The 26,757-nt window shown below is 40.1% G+C and overlaps 1 protein-coding gene across 3 annotated transcripts in view; it reads left to right on the top strand.

Annotated features, from left to right (window-relative positions):
* The window catches only part of lsp1a (lymphocyte specific protein 1 a), a 328,974-nt gene that overhangs the window by 190,133 nt on the left and 112,084 nt on the right, over window positions 1-26,757 (top strand). For all 3 annotated transcript variants that reach the window (XM_060838862.1, XM_060838859.1, XM_060838861.1), the window contains exon 2: window positions 11,579-11,743. In XM_060838862.1, the coding sequence (XP_060694845.1) occupies window positions 11,579-11,743 (165 nt within the window). The remainder of the gene's footprint in view (window positions 1-11,578; window positions 11,744-26,757) is intronic.

Below are 26,757 nucleotides of genomic sequence, written 5' to 3'. Positions count from 1 at the left end.
TGAAGTTGCTTTCTAAGATACTTGAAGAGTGCAGCGTGCTGCTGATAACTGATTTCACATGTTACTGCAATGTTGTCATCCTGATACTGATGTCTCGAGCTGATCGAGTCCCACGGAGAGCTGATGAAGCCCCCACAATTGTTTCTCTGGGCAGCTATGTGCAAGATAGAGTCAGGACTGTCAGCCCTGGAAGCACAGCCAAGGCAGCTACAGGAATACGAATGTGCAGAGGCAGGCTGATTAGAAGACCCATTTTGATGGTTTGGGGCTTTGTAAAAAAAAAGCTAAGACACCAGCCCTTGTTCCTCACAGCCCCAGACCTCCAATGTACCCCTGTAGTCCCTCATACATTCCATATCAACTAATGTTTCATACTTCATGTCTCCCACGTACTGTCCAAATTCCCCAAGTCTAATCTTTCACCCACATGTACATAACACATGAGCCATATACTAAGAATGGAACTATTGGGAGAAGTATCACTTGTTCACAAACGTCTTTAAAAATAGCTGCTGCTCCTATAGACTGATGAAATAGACTGTCCGATAAGCAGTCCATTAAAGTATCAATAACACAGGCTTCAAACACCTTGCGCATCTTAATCTTATGGGAATAAACATTGAGACTTTGATAAAAGAGATCACAGAAAGAACAACTTATAAGTTAAAGCTGTCAGTCAAGCAAAGCCATCAATTGACTTCTCTTGTCAAAATGCAATCTCTACTGAATTCAAGCTTTTTTTTTGCTCTAAGTTCTAAACCAATTGTGTGTACGAGGACTGGTGGAATCTAAGTTTCTAATATAATTAGCTCTCTAAATGCAAGAGACTACCCACATCCTTAATCGACAGAGTGTATGCCCTCTCACCAGTAACACCAATGAAAAATCAAAAAGAACAATTGTTGAGGAAGAACAAAGTAGTTCACTAACTAGTGGACAGGGGATGCATTACTCACCCAGACACAGGTCCCATCCTATCCTAATAACCCCACATTTCCTGTGGCCAATCCACCTGATCTGCACATCTTTGGACTATGGGAGGAAACTGGAGCCCCCGACTGAAACCCATTGAGAGCTGAGGAGAATGTGCAAACTCCACGCATAGACAGTCACCCAAGGCTGGAATTGAACCTGGGTCTTTGGCGCTGTGAGTCAGCAATGCTAACCACTGAGCCACAGTACCACCCTTCTCAAAGAGATAACTTGCCTACCTCATTCTCAGAGCAGATAGAAATGTACAATAAATCTAATTTTACCAGTACCTGCATAATCACGAGAAATATTAACTTAAATGTTTTCCGGTGATTTGGATTTGAAGACTTGGCACAGTATTAGCGCTTAGCTGAAGAACTGTTGTTTCCTTCAGTGCTGCAACTTATTCTCCCCTAAAGAATTGCAAATCTATCCATAAACTATTCATTTCACTCAGTAGCACAATATTATTTTCGATGAGTCGTATACTGCTGTAAATATGGTAGTCTAATAATGACATCATCCTCTTTTAGTATTGCAGATCCATGACCTTGACAGTGAGTAAACAAAGAGGAAATAGCCAGTTAACACCTCTTTATAAGCGTGCAAGATAGCTTCCTTCAAGTTGGCTCCATTGCTAAAACTTATTTTTGCAGAAATACAGAATGCAGTAAATACACAGAATTGGTTGTGAAGGTGACAATTCTTAGAAGACTTTGTGGCAATGAGTGGTTAGGTTTTTACTGGCTTTATGAATTCCCCAGCTGTCAGGAAATTCCAGCATGAATCAGTGTATTGAAAATTATCAACAAATGCTGCCAAATGTTTCGACCATAGCATATATGACCTAATTCCTATCTAAAGTGGTTATTTGTTTTCTAAGTTAAGGTTTTTTTTTTAAAAAACATAACTGATAATCTGGCTAGGAAATGGTCTGATTTTATAAAGGTTAGTGTAGGATGAATCGTAAATGAATCATGGGTCTCAATGTTGACATCATTGGGATGTCAACAAGGAAGGTGATGGATTTCAGGAAATGTTAGGCCAAGGAAGGCAAGTAGTCATGAATAAATAATGCAGGATCTACGATGTTTCCTGAAGTATGCTCAACTTTCATTGGAAGGCCAGGGAAATTTGCAGAATCTTTTGTTTGAAAATTCAGTTGGATAAACTTCACGATTACGCAGATTGTACTGACCTGTAGGATGTCATTCCATCTTCCCTCATGTTCATGGAACTAAATGCCCCACCTCTCTCCACTTTTGGCTCTATCTTTTATGAAAGGATATGTTATTAATAATATTAACTTCAGTGATTCTGCTATAGTCAGAGGTTTAAGAGCAAGCATTAATTTGATGGACTGGCCAGAACAGATTGAACATTTACTTTGTTCGTAGAACAATGGTGGAACCGTCATTTTGGGACATGTTTAATGATTATCTGATCTTGATGCAGAGAGAAGATACCAATCACATACATGGTATGTTAGTAAAAATATCACATACTCAATCTGGTGGTGAGCATCAAGATGGACACAGTGAAACAACTGATCTCTTTCGTTAAGAGATCAGTTGGCTGGATGGCTGATTTGCAGAGCAGAGTAAAGCCAACAGCATGGGTTCACCTTCCGGACTGGCTGAAGTTAACATTAAGGTCCCATCTCACCTCTCGCCTGAGGCATTGTGACCCTTGGGTTCAACTCCCCACCAATTGTCTCTCGAATGAGAGAGCATCCCTATGGTCTGGTAGGAATATAGTGGATTTACCTAGCCTCTGGAGACCTGTGACCAGTGGAGTGCCACAAGGATTGGTGTTGAGTCCTCTACTTTTAGCATTTACATAAATGATTTGGATGCGAACATAAGAGGTACAGTTAGTAAGTTTGCAGATAACACCAAAATTGAAGGTGTAGTGGACAGCGAAAAGGGTTACCTCGCAACAGGATCTGGACCAGATGGGCTAATGGGCTGAGAAGTGGCAGATGGAGTTTAATTCAGATAAATGCAAGGTGCTGCATTTTGGGAAAGCAAATCTTAGCAGGACTCATACACTTAATGGTAAGGTCCTAGGGATTGTTGCTGAACAAAGAGACCTTGGAGTGCTGGTTCATAGCTCCTTGAAAGTGGAGTCGCAGGTAGATAGGATAGTGAAGAAGGCATTTGGTATGCTTTCCTTTATTGGTCAGAGTATTGAGTACAGGAGTTGGGAGGTCATGTTGAGGCTGTCCAGGACATTGGTTAGGCCACTGTTGGAATGTTGCGTGCAATTCTGGTCTCCTTCCTATTGGAAAGATGTTGTAAAACTTGAAAGGGTTCAGAAAAGATTTACAGGGATGTTGCCGGGGTTGGAGGATTTGATCTATGGGGAGAGGCTTTACAGGCTGGGGCTGTTTTCCCTGGAGCATCAGAGGCTGAGGGGTGACCTTATAGAGGTTTACAAAATTATGAGGGGCATGGATAGGGTAAATAGGCATAGTCTTTTCCCTGGGGTCAGGGAGTCCAGAACTAGAGGTCATAGGTTTGGGGTGAGAGGGGAAAGATACAAAAGAGACCTACGGGGCAACTTTTTCACAGAGAGTGGTACGTGTATGGAATGAGCTGCCAGAGGATGTGGTGGAGGCTGATACAATTGCAACATTTAAGAGGCATTTGGATGGGTATATGAATAGGAAGGGTTTTGAGGGGTGTGGGGCAGGTGCTCACAGGTGGGACTAGATTGGGTTGGGATATCTGGTCGGCATGGGCGGGTTGGACCGAAGGGTCTGTTTCCATGCTGTACATCTTTATGACTCTTAAGTGCATTTTTTCTTTTCCAGAATGAATTCCATTTGCTACCGCTGTACTCATCCAATCAGTCTGTTGATATCCTTCTGCAGTTTACAACTATCCACCTTACTCTTTACCACTCTAGCAATTCTTGTGTCATCTGCAAACTTTGTGATCATATCTCCCACATTAAAATCATTAATGCAAACCACAAAGAGCAAAGACTGCAGCATCTCACAGGAAACTGATTTCCAGCTACACAAACATTGCTCTCACCTCTGCTTCCTGCCTCTCAGCCAATTTTGGATCCAATTTTACCTTGGATCCCATAGACTCTTTGTTGACCAGTCTGTCATGAGGGAGTTTATCAAAGCTTTGCTAAAGTCATGTAGACCACACCAAATGCATTTCTCTTATCAACACTCCTGGTTACCTCCTCAAAAATTCAATTAAATGTCAAACACAGCCTTAACTTTTATGCATGCTGACTGTACCTGATTAAACCATGAATTTCCCCAACGTATATTCTTTCCCTCAGAATCCTTACTAATAACACTGAACTTAAACTGACAGGCCTGGTATCTCTTGGTCTATTCCCAGCTCACTTCTTATTAATGAGACAATGTAAGCAGACAGTCCTCTGGCATCTCGGCAATGGCGAGAGAGAATCTGAAAATTACTGCCAGGCCCCTGATATCTGTCCCCTTGCCTCCCTCAACAAAATGGTATTTCGCTTTTATTCATTTGTGGAATGTGGGCATTGCTGGTTGGCCAGCATTTATTGCCTGTCCTTGTTTGTCCCTGAGAAGGTGGTGGTGAGCTGCCTTCTTGAACTGCTGCAGTCCACCTGCTGTGGATTGACCCACAATGCCATTATGGAAGGAATTCCAGGAGTTTGACCCACTGACTGTGAAGGAACGGTGACATATTTCCAAGCCAGGATGGTGAGTGCTTGGAGGGGAATTGAAGGTGATAGTGTTCCTATTTTTCTGCTTTCCTTGTCCTTCTAGAAGGAAGTGGTCATGGGTTTGGAGAGTATTGTCTGAGGATCTTTGGTGAATATCTGCAGTGAATCTTGTAGATAGTACACACTGATGCTACTGAGCACTGGTGGTAGAGGGAGAGGATGCTTGTGGATGTGACGCCAATCAGGCGGACTGCTTTGTCCTGGATAGTATCAAGCTTTTTAACTGTTGTTGGAACTGCACCCAACCAGGCAAGTGGGAATATTGCCTAACACTCTTAATTTGGGCCTTGTAGATGGTGGACAGGCTCTGGGGAGTTAGATCAGTTATTTGCCATGTTATTGGTAGTCTGACATGTTCTTGTAGCCACTGTTTATGTGGCAAGTCCAGTTGAGTTTCTAGTTAATGGTAACCCCCAGGATGTTGATAGTGGGGAATTCAATAGTGGTAACACCATTGAATGTCAAGTGGCAGTGGGAGAGGATTGTTTCTTATTGGTGATGATCCTAGCCTGGCATTGTGGCATGAATGTTACATGCCACTTGTCAGCTCAAGCCTGGATATTGTCCAGGTCTTGTTGCATTTGAACACGGACTGCTTCAGTGTCTGAAGAGCCACGAATGGTGCTGAACATTGTTCAATCATCAGTGAACATCCCCACTTCTGAATTATGGAGAGAAGGTCAATAATGATTTTGCTGAAAATGGTTGGGTCTGTGACACTACCCTGAGGAACTCCTGCTGAGATGTCCTGGAGCTGAAATGACAGACCTTGAAAAATCATGACCATCATTCTACGTGCCAGGTATGACTCCCAACAGTGGGGAATTTGTCCCCTATACCTATTAATTCCAGTATTGTTAGGGCTCCTTGATGCCTCACTCAGTCAAATATGGCCTTGATGTCAAGGGCTATTATTCTCACTATAAGATGCTAAACCTGCTGGCGCACTCTTTCTCTGTTAATTTTTTTGAATATTTCCCAGTGCTCCATCATGATGTTTATATCTGCATCCTCCTTTTCCACTATGAAGATTATTGCAAAGATTTTACTGAGGAAATTACTCGTATTTTCTGGGTCTGTACCCACATTGAGTCCGAAATGGAGGCCACTTGTCCCAAAGTTATTCTCTTGCTCTTTTTATAGTTAAAGGTTTTTGTTTTCCTTTTGTGAAGTCTCTCCCTTAAATTTCTCATATAGATCCAATCAAATTGGCTGGTTATTCCATCATGGTGGGCATTAAACCAAGATCGATATTTTCTTAAGCAGTTGGTCACAAATGCTCAAATCTAGCAAGCTGTACTGAGGGATTGAAATGCTGTTAATCGTTTGTCTGCTCTGTACTCATTGTGAAGTCAGTTACAGTGGCCTTGTGGCATTGCAACTCATTTAACAATTTACTGCACGTTAGGAATTTAAAGTAAAACATCTAGTCCTGCATCACCTACTTTCACAATTGGGGAGATAAAAATGAAATAATAGTTAAAACTATGTGTAAGAAGATTGAGCAGTGAGAGAGTGAATTATCACTTTGAAGGAACCATTTCCACTGTGAAACCAAGATTGTGCTGATTTCAATCTCCCCGTTTAGTGCATTAAGGAAATCTTCTTCTGTGTAAAGTTGCCAACCTTACTGAAGATGGAGAGAGGTGTTGATGATGGGTACTCATTGAAAGTGATGGTGGGGGAAAGATACAGAATTAAATATGAATGGATAAAAAAAATTCTAAAGCCAGGAGCCCAATGACTACAATGTGATGGCTGAAACTTGTTTCTATTTGGTGGATGACTGTGGTTTTCTTTTTGTACCAAAGGCATCAGTCTGCCTGTGCACGTTTCACAGACTTGAGATACCACTCAGTCTACACAAGAATGTGAAGGCAACATAAACAATAAAACAGTAGTTTGATTGTCCATAGAATACCTGCGGATCCAAAAAGTGTTTTATACTTTATAAAGTAACTTTTAAAAGTCCAGTTCATAAAACAGGTTTGAAAGCTTACTTCAGGCTGTGCTCCTGTTTTGTTTAGGACCTACTAACCAAACAATGTAACAATCAGGAGGCTGAAACCCTGTCATACCAGCTCCTGTGTGGCGTAGTATCAAGTGGGATGTTTTAGTTTTTGCGTAGAATGTTGTCAGCCAATACCAAATCAATCTTTTCCTTCAAATTTCTTCAATCCTCACCTGAATCCTAATGAGATATGGTTCCAAAAGTGCCAGCAGCCATACAGTGTCTCACCAAAGTGGGTATTCTTAGTATGAGAGCAAACAGAAAGAACATCAACAAACTACTCTTCTCTGGGATTGTTCAGGTTGTTCTGTTGACATCTCCTCAGCTAATGTTTATATAATAGTAGCAGCAGGTGTACCGAGTCCAACTTCCTTCTCCTAACTCATTGTAGTATCTTTGGACAAATTGGCTAGGATCAATTAACCATGGCAGTCTTTGGTGATTTCTGCTTTGTTTGAGTCAATATTGAGTTAATATTGAGTCTCATTGAGCTGTGGCTCATGGCCAGCCACAAGTTAATCTCCCTGTCACAATTTATAAATAACGAAAGGACTCTGTAAAGATGTTATCATTGGCTCAGATATTCACACTATACCAGCAGCACCTTAAGTGTCCTGTATATTTTTCCAATTGCCCATAGTACCTGGTAAACATCACATTGGCTGAAACATCACAGTAGCTGCTTATACTGTTACTGCAAAGTATCCATGCGCAGAGGGAGGCGTCCAGGACTGCTATACTGAACCAGGCTATCAACGGCGACAACACTACAGTGCTGGAAAACGAAAAGAAAGGACAGTTTATTCACTCCAAGGACCTGTTCCACTCAGTCCACCTATGGGAGCATCTTCCAACTGTTCATCCACAGAAGCCATCACAGCTGCTGAAACTATCTTCAAATTTCAATTTCTTTGCTTCAGAAAGAGAATTGTAAATGGTCCAGGCATGTAATGATAGTAGAAACTGATCTCATTTTTAACTTTATCCATAACTTTTATCAAAGATTTAAAATAATAACTTTAACACATTTTAATTGCACAACTCTCTGCAATAGCTGCGTAATAAAATAGTTATTTACCTTGTTTAAAGCATAAAACTGTGTTGCTGGTTATTTTAAAATTGAAATACTTGATACTTAAAAAGGATTACAAGCTTGTTCTTAGCTCATAGACCACTCTGAGGTCATGTCTGGTATGTATGGGTCATTTCACCCACCACACACACAATGTTTATCGTTACCGTAAGAATGTGTGGAGATGTTGAACTTTTTTCTGGTACTTTTTTGGACATATGCAGTCATTTGTTGATTTTGACATGCATTCAAAAATTGTAACATCCCTAAATAGTTGTAAGCTTACACCCTACTATGGATTGAGCCATGTAGACCAGGAGGGTGCTAGGTCTGATGATTGTTTTGAGAGTTATTTGATTGCAACAAGGGTGACAGTACAAGTGGAGGGTTCTCACTTGAGAATTTTTCTATAGAGTACAAATATACTGAGAAATTATAGCTGCACACTTAGAAAAGCTCAAGATAATTGGGAAGAGTCAACATTTTTCGTCAAAGGATAAAAATGTTCAAACAATTTATTGGAGTTTTTGAAGGAGTAACATGTGCTGTAGAGAAAGGGGAGCTTATTATATCAGGTTTTCCAGAGGACATTAATAGGATGTCACATTAAAGTTTACTGCATAAAATAGAAGTTCGTGGAGTAAGGTGTAATATATTAGCCTGGATGGAATATTGACTAGCTTACAGATAATAGCACACACAAATGGATCTTTGATTGGCAGGATGTGTGGCATAGAGTCTCGCAAGGGTCTGTGCTGGGGTACCAATGTTTTCTAATGTACGTCAATTACTTAGTGAAGGCATAGTAGCTAAATTTGCAGAGGACACAAAGGCTAGGTAGGAAAGCACGGAGAAGAGATTAGGGAAGTTGTAGACAGATGAGTGAAAGAGGAAAAATCTGGCAGATGGACTATAGTGTTGGGAAATGTGAAGTTGTTTACTATGGCAGGAAGAATGAAGAGCAGAATATTATTTAAATGGAGAACAATTGCTAAATTCTAAGGTACAGATAGGCTTAGGTGTTCTAGTGCATGTGTCACAAAAAGTTAGTTTGCAGGTATAACACATCAAGAAAAGTAATGGCACGCTATCCTTACTCTACTTAAATTTATCTCTCCACTCCGGAGGCTTCCAGTATCATTCCTGATGAAGTGCTCCTACCCGAAACGGTCGATTTTTCCTGCTCCTTGGATGCTGCCTGACCTGCTGTGCTTTTCCAGCACCACTCAAATCCAGACTCTCATCTCCAGCATCTGCAGTCCTCACTTTTGCCGTTTTGAGACAAAGTCCCACTGCAGGACTTGAGCATAAAATTCTAGGCTGACTCCCTTGTGCAGTATTGTTAGTGGAGCCCTCATTTAGATGAGATGTTAAGGCTGTGTCTGACTTCTCAGGAAGGTTTAAAAAAATTCTGAAGCAGTATTTCATTGGAAGGGCATGAGAGTTATTAATATCCTGGCTAATGTTTATTTTTTAATCAGGTCACAACAATAGATTAGCCGGTCATTATCATGGGTTTGGGTGAGTTACTCCTTGAAGGTTGGTATGGACTGGTTGGGCCGAAGGGCCTGTTTCCAACTGCATGGAATCTAAATGCTACTGATTGTGAAATCTTGCTGTGTGTACATTTCTAAATTACAAAAGTTCTTCACTGGTTTAAAAGTACTCTGATCTAAGACTATGAAAGATGCTAAATAGATGCAACTGTCATTTTTGTTGTGCTTAAAATCATTGGAAAATAGTGCAATCCTGAGAATCAACACTGGAGAAGAGAAGGCACTTTAGTTAAATACTGAACAGCAAAGCCTATGATCTCACACACAATAGTCTGTTGATGGCCGCCTTTATAGTGGCTCAGGTAGGGTGGTCTCATTTAGAATAAGTCCATCCTTCATACTCCGATGATCTACTGGGTACATTACTCGTAGCATTTCAGAGATTATTTCCCAAGTGTGTATGTCTGTTAGTAATCAAAAGTGTTGGCTTGGTTGATGTATTGCTGCTCCATTTTATTCAGTCAAGAGAATCAAAGCCAATTTCCTGAGAGACCTGCTAAAGAAGCCATTTTGAGTGTAATCTCTTTCTAAAGTACACCTTAATATGGCACCTCATCGCATGTCCTTCCAAACTCCCACGGGACCTTTGAAAGATTCCTGGAAACGCTTCAGTAACAATGTAAGCAGCTACTGTTACTCTAGGGTTTCTTCTGAGCCACAGTTGTAGTAAGAAGATTAAGGAAACTCATTGGAATGTCCACTCACTTTCTTTTCAACAAAGAAATCCACAAGTGCTATGGCCAAGCATGTTCCATTTTTAAAAAATATTTTCTGATGGCAAAAGGACCACAAACATTTCAGTCACCTTGTATTCAAAGGTCTGTCTCACTTTTTTATTCTGGTGTCTCCCAAAACAATTGCTGTCTAAAACTTCATACCCGAGAAGACTCCTCATAAGATTCGATTAAATTCCTGGATCTTATGATAATGGATGTCCATTAAATGTTTATTGTCAAAAACTTACAAATTAAGATTGAGCAGGAATTGACTATTCAGATCGTGAGCCATTTAAAACATCTGTTTATGGGATGTAGGCATCACTGACCAAGTCAACATTTATTGTCCATCCTTAATTACCCAGAGAGCAGTCAAGAGTTGACCACGTTATGGGTTTGGGGTCATGTGTAGGTCAGACAAGTAAGAATGGCCAATTTCCTTCTCTGAAGGACATCGTAAATCAGATGGGTTTTTACAACAACCATTGGGCCGGCTCTTTGTTCCAGATTTTTATTGAATTCAAATTTCACCATCTGCTGAGTTGAGATTTGAACCCATGACCCAAAAAACATTGGCCTGGGTTTCAGGTTTACTGGTTCAGTGATGTTGCCATTATGCCATGAGCTCCTCTGTTTGATAAAATAACAACTGACCAAATTTGATCTGACCTCAACTCTACATCCCTTTCTATCCCCAATAAACGTTGATATGGATTTAATTATAAACAGAAAGCTTCAGTTACTCCCTACAGAAATAGTAGAATGAATGTTGTTACAACATGGAGGTCAAATCCCTCTGTTAATTAAATTCAAACACCCAGAAAAACTCACCTTCCCTTGTAATCTGTCAAAATGTAAATGACAGAGAACTAATTTGGGCTATTTATTTATTCATTCATTCACTTGTGTGCGCTCTGTCCAAAGCGAAGTCCTTGACTCATTGCCTGCTGATTTGTTTTATCCAGAGTTGCTTTCATGGTGGTTTTTGTCAGTGGTGATTTTCCATTGCTGTTCAGTTGAGCGAAGGGGCAGGAGGCAGAATGGAATGGGAACAGAACACAGCCGTTGGTGTTATTCTGAACCACATGTGGCCATTTAGCTATCTATGCCACAATTTCTACAAATAATAGAGAAAAATCAGACAATCTGCATGAATGCAAAGTTAAAGTTGATGAGAAGGAATTATGGTAAGTTGGCAGGGGGCCGGAGATGGATAGCTGCCTCCAAGAGAAGGATACAGGGAATGGGAGTCCATTGTTTGGGTTAGAGAAGGGGTGGACAAAGCTGCTTTTTTGCATTTGGACAGTGATGATGGTGGTGTTTTGTAGTGATGTATTTGAAGCCCAATTTAAAAGTTTGGACGATGTTTGCAAAGGGAGTTTTTCCTTTCGCAGCAAGGAAGTTCAGAATGAAAGATCCTCTTCGTCTCTCTTGGTTTTGTTTGCCAATTAACTTCACAATTAATGTGAATTGGTCAACAGAATGCCACATTACTGACAGCATTGCTGTTCCCCCTCAGACTAACTGCACAGAGAAGTATGGAAGACGAGGAGGAGATAGCCCGTGAGCGCCGCCGTCGTGCACGTGATGAGAGACGCTATGATCAAGATGACAATGGGTCCTTCACCAGCAGTACATCATCGACACCAGTGTTTGAGAGCCTCTCGACAACTGAGGAAAATCAGTAGGTCCTTTTAAAATAAAAGCTATTCAAAAATATTTCTGAGATTTGTGCACATAGTTGTTGCAGCATGAGTTACAGATGATGAAAGATGTAAATGTGTCTTAATACCCCTCAGGTCGAGTTATTAACAATTCCATGAAATGATACCTCTTATTACCATTTACTATCATTTTCGGAGCTTTTGGACGTTAAAGTGGGACACAATTCCAGGGCATGTCTGAGGAAACCTGCCTTCGATCCTTCACCTTCAAAAGGAAGTTCGCGTGTAGCTTAAACCTATCAATGGGTTGCTATTATATATCACAAAGATGAACCCTTTTTAATTTCTTTCCTGTGTGATTCAGAATGGGGAAAAAGGGCACTTACGAATATATAGAAGTGGGAAGTTGAGAAGCTAACCTCAAGTGTAACTGAAATAATAGAGAGGAAATTTTGTAATTTAGTGTTGCCAAAAAGCTTCATGTGATGCATAATGGGAGTGTGCTAACATGGCGGTTACGTTGCCAAACAAGTAATCCAGCAGCCCTGGTCTAAATGATCCCACCAAAACTGTAGAATTTCAATTCAAGTAATTAAATGTATCTGTATGAAAAGCTAGAGTGAGAATTTTATGGAGGTATCATGGGGTTAACCTGGACAAGAAGGTCCAAGAATTGTTGCACTTTTCAAGTCCATAAGGTGCACAGGTCACAGCAGATTCAAATAAACTGAAGATGCATCATTTCACAAGATTGCTGGTGCCTCTCAGACAGTTTCTCCAGAATTAATGACCTTTGAAAGCTGCCAGGCAACCAGACACTGCTGTCTCACCAACAGCACTAGGGAGGCAGTGACAGCCTTGGGAGACTGAGAATTGGAGTGATCCAGGTCAGAGAGAAGTCTTGGTGAGAAGGATTTTCTGGGGTTAGGGGATGAGCATTGAGGGTAAGTGCTGACTCACAGCGAGCTTCCCCTTCCTGATGCTAAGTTCCACAGTCAGGTACCGAGTATTCGAATGAAAAATAATATCCCTCTATAAATCTCCATCCATTTTGCCCTCACCTCGATTTCCCCCTCTAATTAATTAGCCGTCAACAATTTATTCCCATGATTCCCAAACATTTACAGACACACATCACGGATACACATGCGCGTGCACACAGGCTAGTTTTAGTAGAGGTTAGGGGCCAACTGGATCCAACATGGAAGAAGTGGTCAAAAAGAAAGTTGGAAATGAACGTATAGGGTATCTTGGAACTCCTTATTGAAATATACACAATGACTTGGATCAATATGGATACTTCTTACTTTTCACTTGTTTTTTTCCCTTTTGCGTTTACTCGCTACTCTCCAGCCTAAATAAATGTCCTCCCAGCATTCAAATATATCATGCAAGAGGTCATTAAAACTTTTTTACTTCACCATCAGTCAGCACTAGTGAAAATGAAACTACTAAATTGCTGATTAAGATTAGCTGCTTGGTTTACTAATGAGTTTCAGGGAAGGAAATCTGCTGTCCTCACCCAGTCTGCCCAATATGCCACTCTCTAATCACTGAAATGTGGTTTACTTTTAACTGTCCTCTGAAGTGCAAGCAACTTATGTTGAGCTCCACTTGGATTCAAACTGGTCTTCTCAATGGCAATTAGAAATGGCCAACAACATTCATGAGTGAACGGAAAAAAAAGACAGGACTACTTTTCATGAATGTGAAGCTGGGATGAAGCATTTGATATGTATTCCCTGTGTGCAGAACTCTGCACTGGATATACCATCTAAAATTTCAGTCCTCTACACCATCAGAATAAACCCCTGGTCCTATTGAAAACCATAAGTAAGACTGATAAATATTGGCTGGACATTGTATATGACCTGAGCCTGAAGCACATTTGAATCTCTTTTGTTTAATGCCAGAAGGGAGAAAGCGTAACAAGAAATAAAATCATTGAATCTGGCAAGAAGGAAGTATCTTTTGGTCAGACTCCTGTTTGGAGACCCCATCCTGGTTATGCTCCATTGGAGTCAATGGTATATAAAATTGGGCAGTGCATAAAATTGGTATCCAACTCAATGCCACTCTTCACCAGCCAGACAGAAGTGTAGGTTTAAGTTCCATATTTTGTGGATTTTCCTTTTACCTAGAGTAGTACATGTTCACATCTGTGTAGTTGAGTACAAGAAAGATTGTTTAATATGGAACTAACATAATGAAGATAGCTTCAGATACATTAGAAAGCGTTACCAGTATTTGATTTGGTTAATGCATGCAGTGTAAAAGGGAAAAGACAATTAAGCCAGCAGAAACTTGTTGATGGATCTGTATTGACCTATTCTGAAGCAAGACGAGATTAATAATTAGATCATTCTGGTCAACGTGTAGAGCTAGAAGTGTTCTATCAATAGTTTACTTTGTAAAGGAGGAAAGAAGACCAACAGATGAATGGCATACAGTTATAATGTATAAGGTGGTCCCAAAGGTTTATCAAATGATTACTTTCGAGATGTAGATTAATGTTTCAGTGGAGGAAATACAGAAGTGAATTCCCACAAATGTCAATGAAATAAATAATCAGACTCTCCGCCCAGCCTGTGCTTTTTCTTTTGAACTCCCACTTGATAGGGTAAGTGAAGTCTGCATTTAATGTCTTATGCAAAAAATGGTCTCCTCATTTCTTGGAAGTGCCAACCAGGATTATGTGCTGAAATCTCGTGAATAGGACTTGAACCTATGACCTTTCAGCTCTAGCACGCAGTGAAAAACCTGTTGCAAACATAAAACAGCTTTCACTCTAACTTAGTGACTGAAAAATAATATGCAAAGGAAGTAATATGCTAAATTTATCTTTTCTATTTTATGATAGTACATAACTCTTAATGGGTACATGTCAATAATGTTAAATCAAGCTCTAAAGAGTGATGTTATTAAAAGTTAGAGTAAAAGTCTTCAATTTTTAGCAGGCATCAACCTTTACCTGATCCGAAGCCCCACTGGTTAGGTAACACGTTGAAAATTCCATTACATTATCCCTTAAATCAACATCAAACAAACAGTATTTGATGTGTCAATAATTTATTTTTCTAGATTTCCACATGTATCATTCTTGTAAACTTGCTGACTGAGTTTGCTAATTAGTGGTCGATTTTATCTTATTGACATGTATCCACTAAGAGTTGTGTAATATCATTAAATAGAAAAGATAATTTTAGCGTACATACTACTTTAAATAATGACAAAAGGACAGGCAAGATATTATTTTCATGGTTCTGTTATTGAAGTCAATAGCCATTTTGAGCAGGTGCTACAAGGGAATTGTGACCTTTCTCCCACTGGTCTACCTACGAAATTTTGCGTCAAGGAGAACAACGATTTTCCCTGTGGAACGTAATTTGAATTGCTATCAGACATCGAATACATGCTGGTTGTTGAATCATATGACCATACCTCTTCCACACTTTATCTTTGAATACCAATGCTATGACTCTATGGATTCTACCCAATCCTTTCATTGTGTGCAATCTTGTATTTTATCTTGCTAGCATTATTAGAATGTGAGCAAAACACCTCTTGGTTTTTATAGGGTTTTTTCTCAATAGAAACGTGTTCTGTATCTTGCTACCCTAACACCCTTCAAGTGATGGAGTGGAGGCTGTAACCAGATGAGCATGGTCTTATTGAATTGTAAAGCAGACTTGAAGCGCCAAGTGGCCTACTCCTCCCAGTCTGATGATAAGTGTGGGCTCATTGCAAAGTATCTTGTGCGTAATTCAGATAATCACAAAATGATTCCAGTCTTCCTCCTTAGACCTAAGGAAACCTGCAATTCTGGATTTGAGGATGTGTAATAGGCAGACTTGATTAGGGAGCCTTAACGTGAAGGAACCCTTAGGGGACAGTGAGAATATGTTAGAATGCACCCTGCAGTTTGACAGGGAGAAGCTGCAATCGGATGTAATGGTATCACATTTTGAGTAAAGGTAACTACAAGACCTAAGGGAGGAGCTGGTTAGAGTTGATCAGAAAGGAAACCTAGCTGGGAAGACGATGGGGCAACAATGGCAAGAGTTTCTGGGATTATTCGAGGGGCACAGCAGAAATTCATCCCACGAAGGAAGAAAAATTCCAAGGGGAGGATAAGACAAGAATGGCTGACAAGGAAAATCAAGGACAACATAACAGCAAAAGACCAAGCATACAATGTGACAAAGATTTGTGGGAAGTCAGACGAAAGGGAAGCCTTTAATAACTAGCAGTGGACAATCAAAAAACCAATGAGGGGAGAAAATGAAATATGATAGGGAGCTAGCTAGTAATAGATAAAATTGCAAAAGATTTTTTAGATATATTAAAAGAGAGAATCAAGAGTGGGCATTGAACTGATGGAAAATGGAGTTAGTGAAGTAGTACTGGGGAACAAAGAAGTGGTGGTGGAACTGGATAGATATTTTGCACCACTTTTCACTGTGAAAGACACCAGCAGTATACCAGAACTTCGTGAGTCAGGAGCAGAGGTGAGTGTAATAGTCATCATGAAGGAGAAGGCACAAGGGAAGCTGAAAGGTTTACAAGTGGATAAATCACCCGGATCATTGGACTGCACCCCAGAATTCTGAAGGATATCTAAGAAGAGATTGTGGAGGCATTGATGATCTTTTAAAAATCACTGAAGTCAGGGAACACCTCGGAGAACTGGAAAATGACTAATGTAACATCCAGTTTAAGAATACAGGGACGGAAAATACAGAAATTATAGGCCAGTCAGCCAGACCTCAGTCATTAGTAAGATTTTAAGTCTACTATGAAGGATAAGATTGTGGAGTACATAGAAGGGTCTGGTGAAACAGGACTGAGTCAGCACAGCTTCAACAAGGGGGGGGAGTCATGACAAAGTCTTAGAATTCTTTGAAGAGGTAACGGGACAAAGGAGAGCCAGTTGATGTCATCTATTTGGATATATGGAACCCTTTGACAAGGTGCTGCACAGGAGGATGCTAAATAAGAGTCCATAGGGTTAGGGGCAAAGTATTGGCATGGATAGAGGATTGCCTGACTGGCAGAAGGCAGACAGCAGGGATAAAGGGGTCTCTTTCAGAATAGCAACCAGTGGCTAGTTGGACCACAACTATTCATGTTAGATATTAACAATCTCGACAAAGGAATAGAGAGCATCGTTGCTAAGTTTGCAGATGACACAATGAGTGGTAAATGTTTGGATAGTGTTGCAGAAACAGCTAGGCTGCAGAGGACTTGGACAAGCTAGGAGAATGGGCAAAGAAGTGGCAGATGGAAAACAATGAAGGAAAGTATGATGTTATGCACTTTGGTAGGAAAAGTTGAGGCATAGAGTATTTTCTAAATGGTCAAACAGCACGGAAACAGACCCTTTAGTCCAACCAGTCCATGCCAAACATAATCCCAAACTAAACTAAATCTGCCTGCCTGCCCCTGGCCTGTGTCCTTCTAAACCTTCCCTCTTCATGTACTTATTCAAATGTCATTTAAACATTGTAACTCTGCCCACATCCACCACTTCCTCAGGAATTCATTCGACACGCATACCACCCTCCTGTTTAGAAAAAAAAAATTTGCCCTTTGTGACTTTTTAAAATTTCTTTGCTCTCAACTTGAAAATACGCCCCCTCGTCTTGAAATCTCCCATCCTCGGGAAAAGACACCTACCATCCACCCTATCCATACTTCTCATAATTTTATAAACTGCTACACTCCAGTGAAAAAGGTCCTCACCAATCTAGCCTTTCTTTATTACTCAAACCTTCCATACCCAGCAACATCCTGGGAAATCACTTCTGAACTTACTCTAGTTTATTAATCTCCTTCCTATAATGTTGAGAGGCTTCACAAATCTGAAACACAAAAGGACTTAGGGGTCTGAGATTAGGATTCTCTTAACATGCAAGTTCAGTTAGCAGGCAGTTAACAAGACAATTAGAACGCAATGTTGGCCTTCATTTTCAAAAGGCCAGAATACAACAGCAGAGATGTACTGCTAGGGCTGTATACGGCTCTGGTCAGACCACGTTTGGAATATGAAAAGTAGTTTTTGGCCCTGTACTATAGCTGAGGATCTGCTGACACTGGAGGGGGCCCAGAGGAGGTTTACAAGAATGATCCTGGGTTGTCATCTGAGGAGTGGTTGAGGACTTTGGGTCTGTACTTGATAGTTTAGAAAGTTAAGGGATGAATCTCATTGAAGCTTTCAGAATACTGAGTGGCCTGGATAGAGTGGACATAGAGATGATGTTTCCCTTCATAGGAGAGACTAAGACCTGAGGGCACAGCCCCAGTATGAAGGGATAGCGCTGCAATGAGCAGGAATTTCTTCAGCTAGAAGGCAGTGAACCTGTGGAATGCATTGGTACAGAAGGCTGCGGAGGCCAAGCCATTCAGTGTGTTTAAGACCGAGAAGGTTCTTATTAGTAAGGGGATCCAAGGTCACAGGAAAAAGGCAGGAGAATGGGGTTGAGAAACATATCAGCCATGATCAAATGACGAAGCAGACTTGATGGGCCAAATTGCCTAATTCTGCTCCTGTGTCTTATGGTTTTATTGTCTCTCGCGCTCTGTCTGTCTCTTTGTCCCTGCAATGAAGTAACCAAAACCTGGAGGTTAGCTAGCTATTCTCTCCCACTGGTCACTGTAAATATAAGTCTTTATTTTGCCTCTAACCCTACAGTCTAACCAAAGTCCGTGACATTAATGTGCTCACTGTCCTGTGTCTTCAATGAAAAGTTATTTAATCTTGTTTTTGGATGGGTTTAGAGTTTCAGCTAGCAGAATTTATCTGTTGACAATTTATATTCTTCTTTACCATTGGTTAGACTGAATTTATTTGTAATAAATGTCTCATGTTATAACAGAAACTTAATCTCAGGTTAACAGACAACCTCAACCATCAGACAGGTAAATTGGGAACTTTAAGCAATTTGTTAAATCTTTAAAATTAAATCTTTGTGACAATGTGAAGAACAGTGGAGCTTGTATGTTAGTGCATCTCCCCCAGCAAGTTGTGACACTGTTAGAATGATAACTGCAGAAAGAGATCAATCGATCATGGAGTATCTATTCATGTCCTCTAGTGCAAAGGTGAGACAAGATCAAAGATCTGCTGTTCCAGATACTAGATATTTAAGTAAAATACATGCCCCTCAGCTGAAGCAAGCCTAATATATGGACTGGTAACATATACCAAAAGAGATTTGCAGCTTTTCACAGGTCACTAAATCACTTTTAAGATTTGTTCAGCATTCAAAGATGAGCCTGAAGCTGAACAAGAAAAAGATGTAATTGAAGATGCCTGAAGTCATGTACTGACTTTATCTGTATCCTGACTTATTGAGAACTGTAGTAGAGACTCAGTGACCAACACGTGAGAGTGGAGCAATGATGAATTTATTACCTCATCCAAAAATGAAAGAAAATGATTCCTGCCTGAAACAGTGAAAGGAGTATGATAAAATCAAAGTGAAATAATAGGAAAGCCAAGTTTCAATTCTATGAAACTATAAAATTGTTGCAAGAGCTAATTATTATTCTCTTCTTGACTGAAATCAACAAATAATGGAAATCACTGTGAGTCAGGCAGCACCTGTGGAAAGAGAGCAAGTTAATGTTTAGAGTCTAGATGACTCTCTCCACAGATGCAGCCTGACCTGCTGTGACTTCCAGCATGTTTTGTTTTCAGTTCAGATTCCAGCATTTGCAGTAATTTGCTCCTACAGTATTCTCCTCTTGTTCTTCCTCCCAAAGTGTATTATTTCACACTTTGTATTAAGCTTCATCTGCTAAACTTCCACCCATCCAACTAGAACATAGAACATAGAAAAATACAGCGCAGTACAGGCCCTTCGGCCCTCGATGTTGCGCCGACCGAAGCCTACCTAACCTACACTAGCCCAATGACCTCCATATGCTTATCCAATGCCCGCTTGAATGACCATAAAGAGGGAGAGTCCACCACTGCTACTGGCAGGGCATTCCATGAACTCACAACCCGCTGAGTAAAGAATCTACCCCTAACATCTGTCCTATACCAACCTCCCCTTAATTTAAAGCTGTGTCCCCTAGTAACAGCTGACTCCATACACGGAAAAAGGTTCTCACTGTCAACCCTATCTAAATCCCTAATCATCTTGTACACCTCTATCAAATCTCCCCTAAACCTTCTTTTCTCCAATGAGAACAGCCCCAAGTGCCTCAGCCTTTCCTCATACGATCTTCCTACCATGCCAGGCAACATCCTGGTAAATCTCCTCTGCACCCGTTCCAGTGCCTCCACATCCTTCCTATAATATGGCGACCAAAACTGCACACAATACTCCAGATGAGGCCTCACCAGAATCTTATACAACTGCAACATGACCTCAGGACTCCGGAACTCAATTCCTCTACCCATAAAGCCAGTACGCCATATGTCTTCTTCACAGCACTATTTACCTGGGTGGCAACTTTCAGAGATCTGTGTACATGGACACCAAGATCCCTCTGCTCATCCACACTACCAAGTAGCCTACCATTAGCCCAGTAATCCATCTTCTTGTTACTCCTACCAAAGTGAATGACTTCACACTTAGCTACATTGAACTCCATTTGCCACCTTTCTGCCCAGCTTTGCAACTTATCTATATCCCGCTGTAACCTGCCACATCCTTCTTCACTGTCCACCACTCCACCGACTTTCTTATCAGCCGCAAACTTGCTCACCCAGCTTTCAAGCCCCTCCTCCAGGTCATTTATAAAAATGACAAATAGCAATGGTCCCAAAACAGATCCTTGTGGAACACTGCTAGTAACTGCACTCCAAGATGAACCTTTACCATCAACTACTACCCTCTGTCTCTTTCCAGCCAGCCAATTCCTAATCCAAACCTCCAACTCACCCTCAATGCCATACCTCCGTAATATTTGCAGTAGTCTACCATGGGATACCTTATCGAACGCCTTGCTAAAATCCATATACACCACATCTACTGCTTTACCCTCGTCCACTTCCTTGGTCACCTTCTCAAAGAACTCAATAAGGTTTGTGAGGCATGACCTGCCCTTCACAAAACCATGCTGACTATCCTTGATCACATTATTCCTATCCAGATGTTCATAAATCCGATCCCTTACAATTCTCTCTAACTAATCTGTTTCTGTCCCCTTGGTCTATCTCTGTCCTCTTTACAACACTTTCATGTTTGTGTCTTATGCAAGTTTTGAAATTAAGGCTACATAACAAAGTTTAAGACAATAATGTATATGAAGAAGAAATGTGTTCTTAGTAACAGTCCCTGGGGAACCTCACTATATAGCTTTCTCCAGTCTGAAAAACATCCATTCACCAGCACTTTATTTACTGTCATTGAGCCAACCTCACATCCACTCTCCTTGTAGTTCCATGGGTTTTAACTTTGCAGACAAGCCTGTCGTATCTTTATACACCATAGCAACCACACTGCCCTCACCAACTGTTTGTGATATCTCATTTAAAAACTTCAATCACGTTATTTCACCATGTGTCCTTAACACATGTCTGTGCTGAACTATTGTCAAACCTATATTAGATTGAATTTTAGTGGACTGACAATGTACTGAGAAAAACAGCTAGCACATTTTCATTGTGTTCTGAATTTGTCTTCAGATTTTCAAACATCTATTTTTCTTTTTACCTCTGCTAAAGGTGCTTACTGGTTATCCATAGATGTTAGCACCTCAACTATTCGATTGTGGGTAGCAATATACAAGAGTTCAATTCTTTCCTTATCCAACACATAAACACTGACACAATGCAATGAGCTGTGGGGATTCAGGGGGATTTTTCTTTTCCTGCTAACCAAAGGAGGCTGAGGCTAAATGGCCCACAATTAATGTTAATCTGCAATAGACACAGCACAATGTGGAAACTACAGCTGGCAACTTTGTTCTGTGAGACTTCTGTACTTGCGGACTTGTTGGGAAGTCGGATAAACATCTTGATTATGTTGGTGTCCTGTTCTGTGAAGTTTGGTCTCTTTCAATATAGGTTTCTAATTGAATTCAATCCTTTAGCCTCAATTGAGTTGTAGCTGCTGAAAGCATGGAGGGTTTATAGTCATGTTACAGGAAGGGAGGAATATTTTGGGGGATTTTTGTTGGACTGAAATCTGCATTAATCAAGCTGCTTGTTGGCACTTACTGTTCAAAGAATATTTCCCTTGAGGAAATGTTTAAGAATTTCTATTATTCCAACACTTCTCAGTGCCAAATGCCATTACTTACAAAGATTTTCTCTATCTGGGTGGCTGCACACACAGTTCAGACCATTGCTAACATATGGTCTGGAATGTACAACAGTTAACCATTTCACTTGGGCCTCCTTTTCTTATGGTATCTTTTACAGCGATTGCAACATTTGCTGATGGAAGTACTTGCAAGATGTCCTTTAGTCAAAATTTAGGTAGATATTGGGCCTCCATGATAAATCATGGACACAGGTATTGGGAAATATGAACTTTGTGTGATAACATAAAACAACTGAGTGAATTGGCAGCCCATTTTTCATTTCTATCAAGTACACAGGAAATAAATCTCTAGAAGAGATATAAAATGTGCTGGAAGTTGTGCATGATAACTCTTAATATTATAGGGGTGAGTCAATCTAACTAGCATTGTGCGATGTAGTCCGGAACCCCACAGATTATTAATGGTATTTGCCTCCAAAACATTTCAATGAGTTCACCTCTTATTCTTCAAAGCTGTAGGAGATGCATGCAGCTTCCTCCATCTCTGTTCCTGAAATGATCTGTTCCACAGATTAGTCTGGTGAGCTTTCATGGTAAATATATCCGCCTTGAGACAAGGTGATTGAAACTGTGTTCAATAGTTTGAGGTCAGTCACACCAAGCGTTTATACAAATAATGCATGTTATCTTTTATACTGAAATCTGCTTAAAATGAATGCCACTTGCTTTCCTAATTGCTTATTTCATCTGCCTGCTATCTTTTAGTACTTCCTGGACAAAGACACCCAGATTCCTTTGGACACTTGCACTTCCTATTTTCACACCATAATTTAAAAAAACTGGAGAGAGTAAGGAAAGTGTTCCAGAGCTTAGGCTCCAGGCAGCTCTAAGTCCACCTATTGAGGAATGATTAGAATCAGGGATGCTGATGAGGACAGAATCACTTGAGTTATTAGGCACCATCAAGTTTGTATTCTCTATGCAGACTAATTGCACATTGTGATCCCGGTGCCTGTTTTTAGGAGGCTGTTGAATTTTTAGTTCATGTGCTTGTTTTCAGCTGCCTCTGAGAAATGGTGATTTTTGATTGTTCCAGAATGAAGGTGTTCCTTGCAAATGGTAACATATTCCCAGTGCATTCCTTCTATTTTAGTATTCCCAAAATGTGTACCAGCAGTGCAGTAAATGGTATGTACATCACTTGAATTAAATCAATTACAGGGGAGAAACAAAATAAAATGCAACTTAGAAACCACATTATGAGCTAGCACTAAGTCCTTCGACAACACTGATTCATCTGGAGTGTACTCATTTAGTTTAAAGCAAAAGAAACAAACATTTCCTCATCTTCCAAGTGACTTTCGTTCTCCTTCACTTGTTTTTCTCACTTATAAGTTCATAAGCTAGAGGAGCAGAATTAAACCATTTGGCCCATTGAGTCCGCTCTGCCATTTGTTCATGGCTGATATGCTCCTTACCCCATTTTCTTACCTTCTCTCCATATCCCTTCTCCCCATTACCAATTTAAAAAAATCTATCTAACTCCTGCTTAAATAAATTCACTGTCCCATCATCCATTGCACCTTGGGGTAGCAAATTCCACAGATTCACAACCCTTTGGGAAAAGTCGTTTCTCCTCGACTATGTTTTGAATTTGCTGTCCCTTATCCTAAGTGTATGACCTATCGTCCTCGAATGTCCCACAAGAGGAAGCATTCCCTCCACATCTATTTTATCCATACCTTTTTGTCATCTTGAATACTTCCATTTGATCTCCCTCATTCTTCTAAATTCCAGAGAGTATGGGCTTAAACTGTTCAATCTCTCTTCACACGACTAACCCCTCATTCGGGATCAACCTAATGAACCTCCTCTGAACTTCTACCATTGCCACTAAATCTTACCTCAAATAAGGGAACTAAAACTGTGCACAATACTTTAGGTGCAGAGTCACCAATATCTTGTATAGTTTTAGCAATATTCCTTACCTTTTATATTCTATTCCCTTAGTTTTCTTTATTATCTGCTGTACCTGCATTTTAGGGTAGTTTTATGTGACTCATGAATGAGTGTACCTTGATCCCTCTGCTCCAGAGCTCTCCGAAGACTCTCCCCATTAAGATAATAGGTCGTCTTCCCATTTTGTTAACCCAAATGTATGACCTCACACTTATTCATGTTAAACACTATCTGCCACACATTGGCTCACTCTCCTAGCTTGTCTGTATCCATTTGTAAGGTTTTTATTTCCTCATTGCAGTTTACTGTCCTGCCTATTTTAGTGTCATCCACAAATCTGGCTACAGAGCCTCTTGTGCCCGTATCCAAGTCATTAATATAGATTGTAAATAGCTGGGGTGTAAGGACCAAATCTTGTTGCACCCCATTAGTTATATCTTGCCATTCAGGAAAAAAAAACCCTATTTATCCCAATTCTGTCATCTTTCCATCGGCCAGTTATCTATCCAGGCTAATAAATTACCCCTAATCCCATATGATCCAGGCCCATTTGTGTGGCACCTTATCAAATGCCCTCCAGAAGTCCAAATTAATTACATCTACAGCATCCCCCTTTATCCATTTTGCTTGTTACTTCTTCAAAGAACTCTCGAAAGTTAGTCCAACATGACTTGCCCTTCATCAGAACATGCTGACTCTGATGGATAGGATTTTTAATTTCCCAAAGTCCTGATATTACTTCCTTGATAATTAATTCGAACACGTTCCCAATGATAATTGTTAAACTAGCTAGTCTGTAATCTTCTACATTTTGACACCCTCCCTTTTTGATTAAGAGTGTTGTTATATTAGCCATTTTCCAATCCAATGAAATCTTTCCTGTGTGCAGGGAAGTTTGGAATATTGTAACCAATGGATCTATTGTCACCATTGTCCCTTCCTTTAATACTCTAGGATGGTCCCATGAAGCCCAGGGTCTTGTTTGTCCTCAATCCTAATAATTTGCTTAGTACCATTTCCCTATTGATGTTGATTGTTCTAAGTTCTATCTAACCTATTGCCTCTGACTTGCCTGTTCCAACCGGAATGGTACTATTGTTCTGTACCAGGAAAACTGAGGCAAAGTACTGATTCAGCATTTCTGCCGTCTTAGTATTCTCCACTATTAGCTGTTCAGTTTCATTGTCCAAGGGAACAACATTCACATTGGTGACTCTTCCCTTTATATAGCTATAGAAGCTTTTGCTATACTTTTTTATGCTGGTTTTCTTTCATAATTTATCTTAGCTCTTTTTATTAATTTTTATTAGTATCCCTTAATGTATGTTTGACAATTTTCCAAACTTTCATCTTGCCACTGGCTTTTGCAATATGATATAACTTAGAATTTGAGTTTATATTGCCCTTGACCTCCTTGTTTAGCCATGGATGTTTTTTACCCTCGTTACCATATTTCTTTCTCACTGGGATATATTTTAGTTGTCAGAAATTGACTAGCTCCTTAAACATCTGCCGCTGCCTTACCATTTAGCCTGCCTGCCCAATCTACTCGGGCTAAATCTGTCCTCCTGTTGATATAATTTTTTTTGTTTAATTCCAGAACACTACAGTAGGACTCCACTTTCTCACCCACAAACAGAATTTTGAATTCTATCATACTGTGGTCACTACTCCTGAGAGGATCCTTAACTATGATGCCATCAATTAATCTCTCAGTACAATACAAATCCAGAGTAGCCTGCTTCCTGAAGTGTTCCACAACATACTGCTCCAAGAAACAATCTCTAATACATTCAATGAACTCTGACTCCAGGGTATCCATGCCAATTTGACTCTTCCAATCTATGTGCTTGTTAAAATCACACATGATTATTGCTGTACCTTTCTTGCAAGCCTCTAATATTTCATTTCTGCTTACACACAGTACCATGTGCAGTAAAGGTTGCCCAACTGACCAATGTTTATGTTTGGCCATGAACAGCATGTCAACAGATGGAGGACACCATAAGTGACCCTGATCCTGTCAATGTCCAGTGTTCACAGTTGCTCAGTTCCGTGGCTAAGTTGGGGAATCTCACCTTAAAGTGGAAAGTAAAATTCAAGCTGTATTTCAAAATCTGGGCACACATTTGAAGATAGAAATGGCAATGATGTATTAGAGACCCATGGTTCATCTCTTAAGTGTATATACATTCCTAGAGGGAAAATGATTAATATTATGTGATTCAGGTTGGTTTCAGTTTGATCTGAGGAAGCTACTAACTCGGACAAGTTCTCCAATTATGAAATATTGCTACCAGCTTCTCAAATCCTTAATAAATGAACCTCCATGTTTTTGTGTTCATCCATTCCTTATGCATTGGTTGGTGACTTGATATTTATTTAAAGTAAATACAAGGAGAGTAAAACCAAAACACCACTGAATATTTGTAGTGAAAAATCCACCAGTTGCAATTCTTTCAAATTTAAATCATATGGCACTATGTGAAGGTGGATTTTCTAGTGTTCGGGCTAAATTTTTCTTCTAAAACGTTTTTTGTGTCGTAATAGAGTCTTGCTGTGTCCAAAGCTGTTATTTATAAATAAAACTCGAAGTGATGTGACAAGATGGTATATCAATACAAGGCTTTTCCTTCTCATTATGCATGTGCTTTCCTGATCTTTCATGGTTTAGTTTTCCTCACTTGGAAGAATTCCAAATATATTTAGTTTCTGTGCCAAAGACATCTCAGGAAGAAATATAGCATCCTGTTCATGGATTGAAAGAATTAAGGCTTTTTTTCAGCCACAGACTTGGAGGTTTCCAATTGGACTGTAAGATAGTTTTGCATATTACATAAATAAAATAGAGTTGG

This window comes from Hemiscyllium ocellatum, chromosome 18 (assembly GCF_020745735.1).
Source record: "Hemiscyllium ocellatum isolate sHemOce1 chromosome 18, sHemOce1.pat.X.cur, whole genome shotgun sequence".
Lineage (NCBI taxonomy): Eukaryota > Metazoa > Chordata > Chondrichthyes > Orectolobiformes > Hemiscylliidae > Hemiscyllium > Hemiscyllium ocellatum.
Note: the sequence above shows the minus strand (reverse complement) of the source record. Positions and strands in the feature narration are given on the sequence as shown.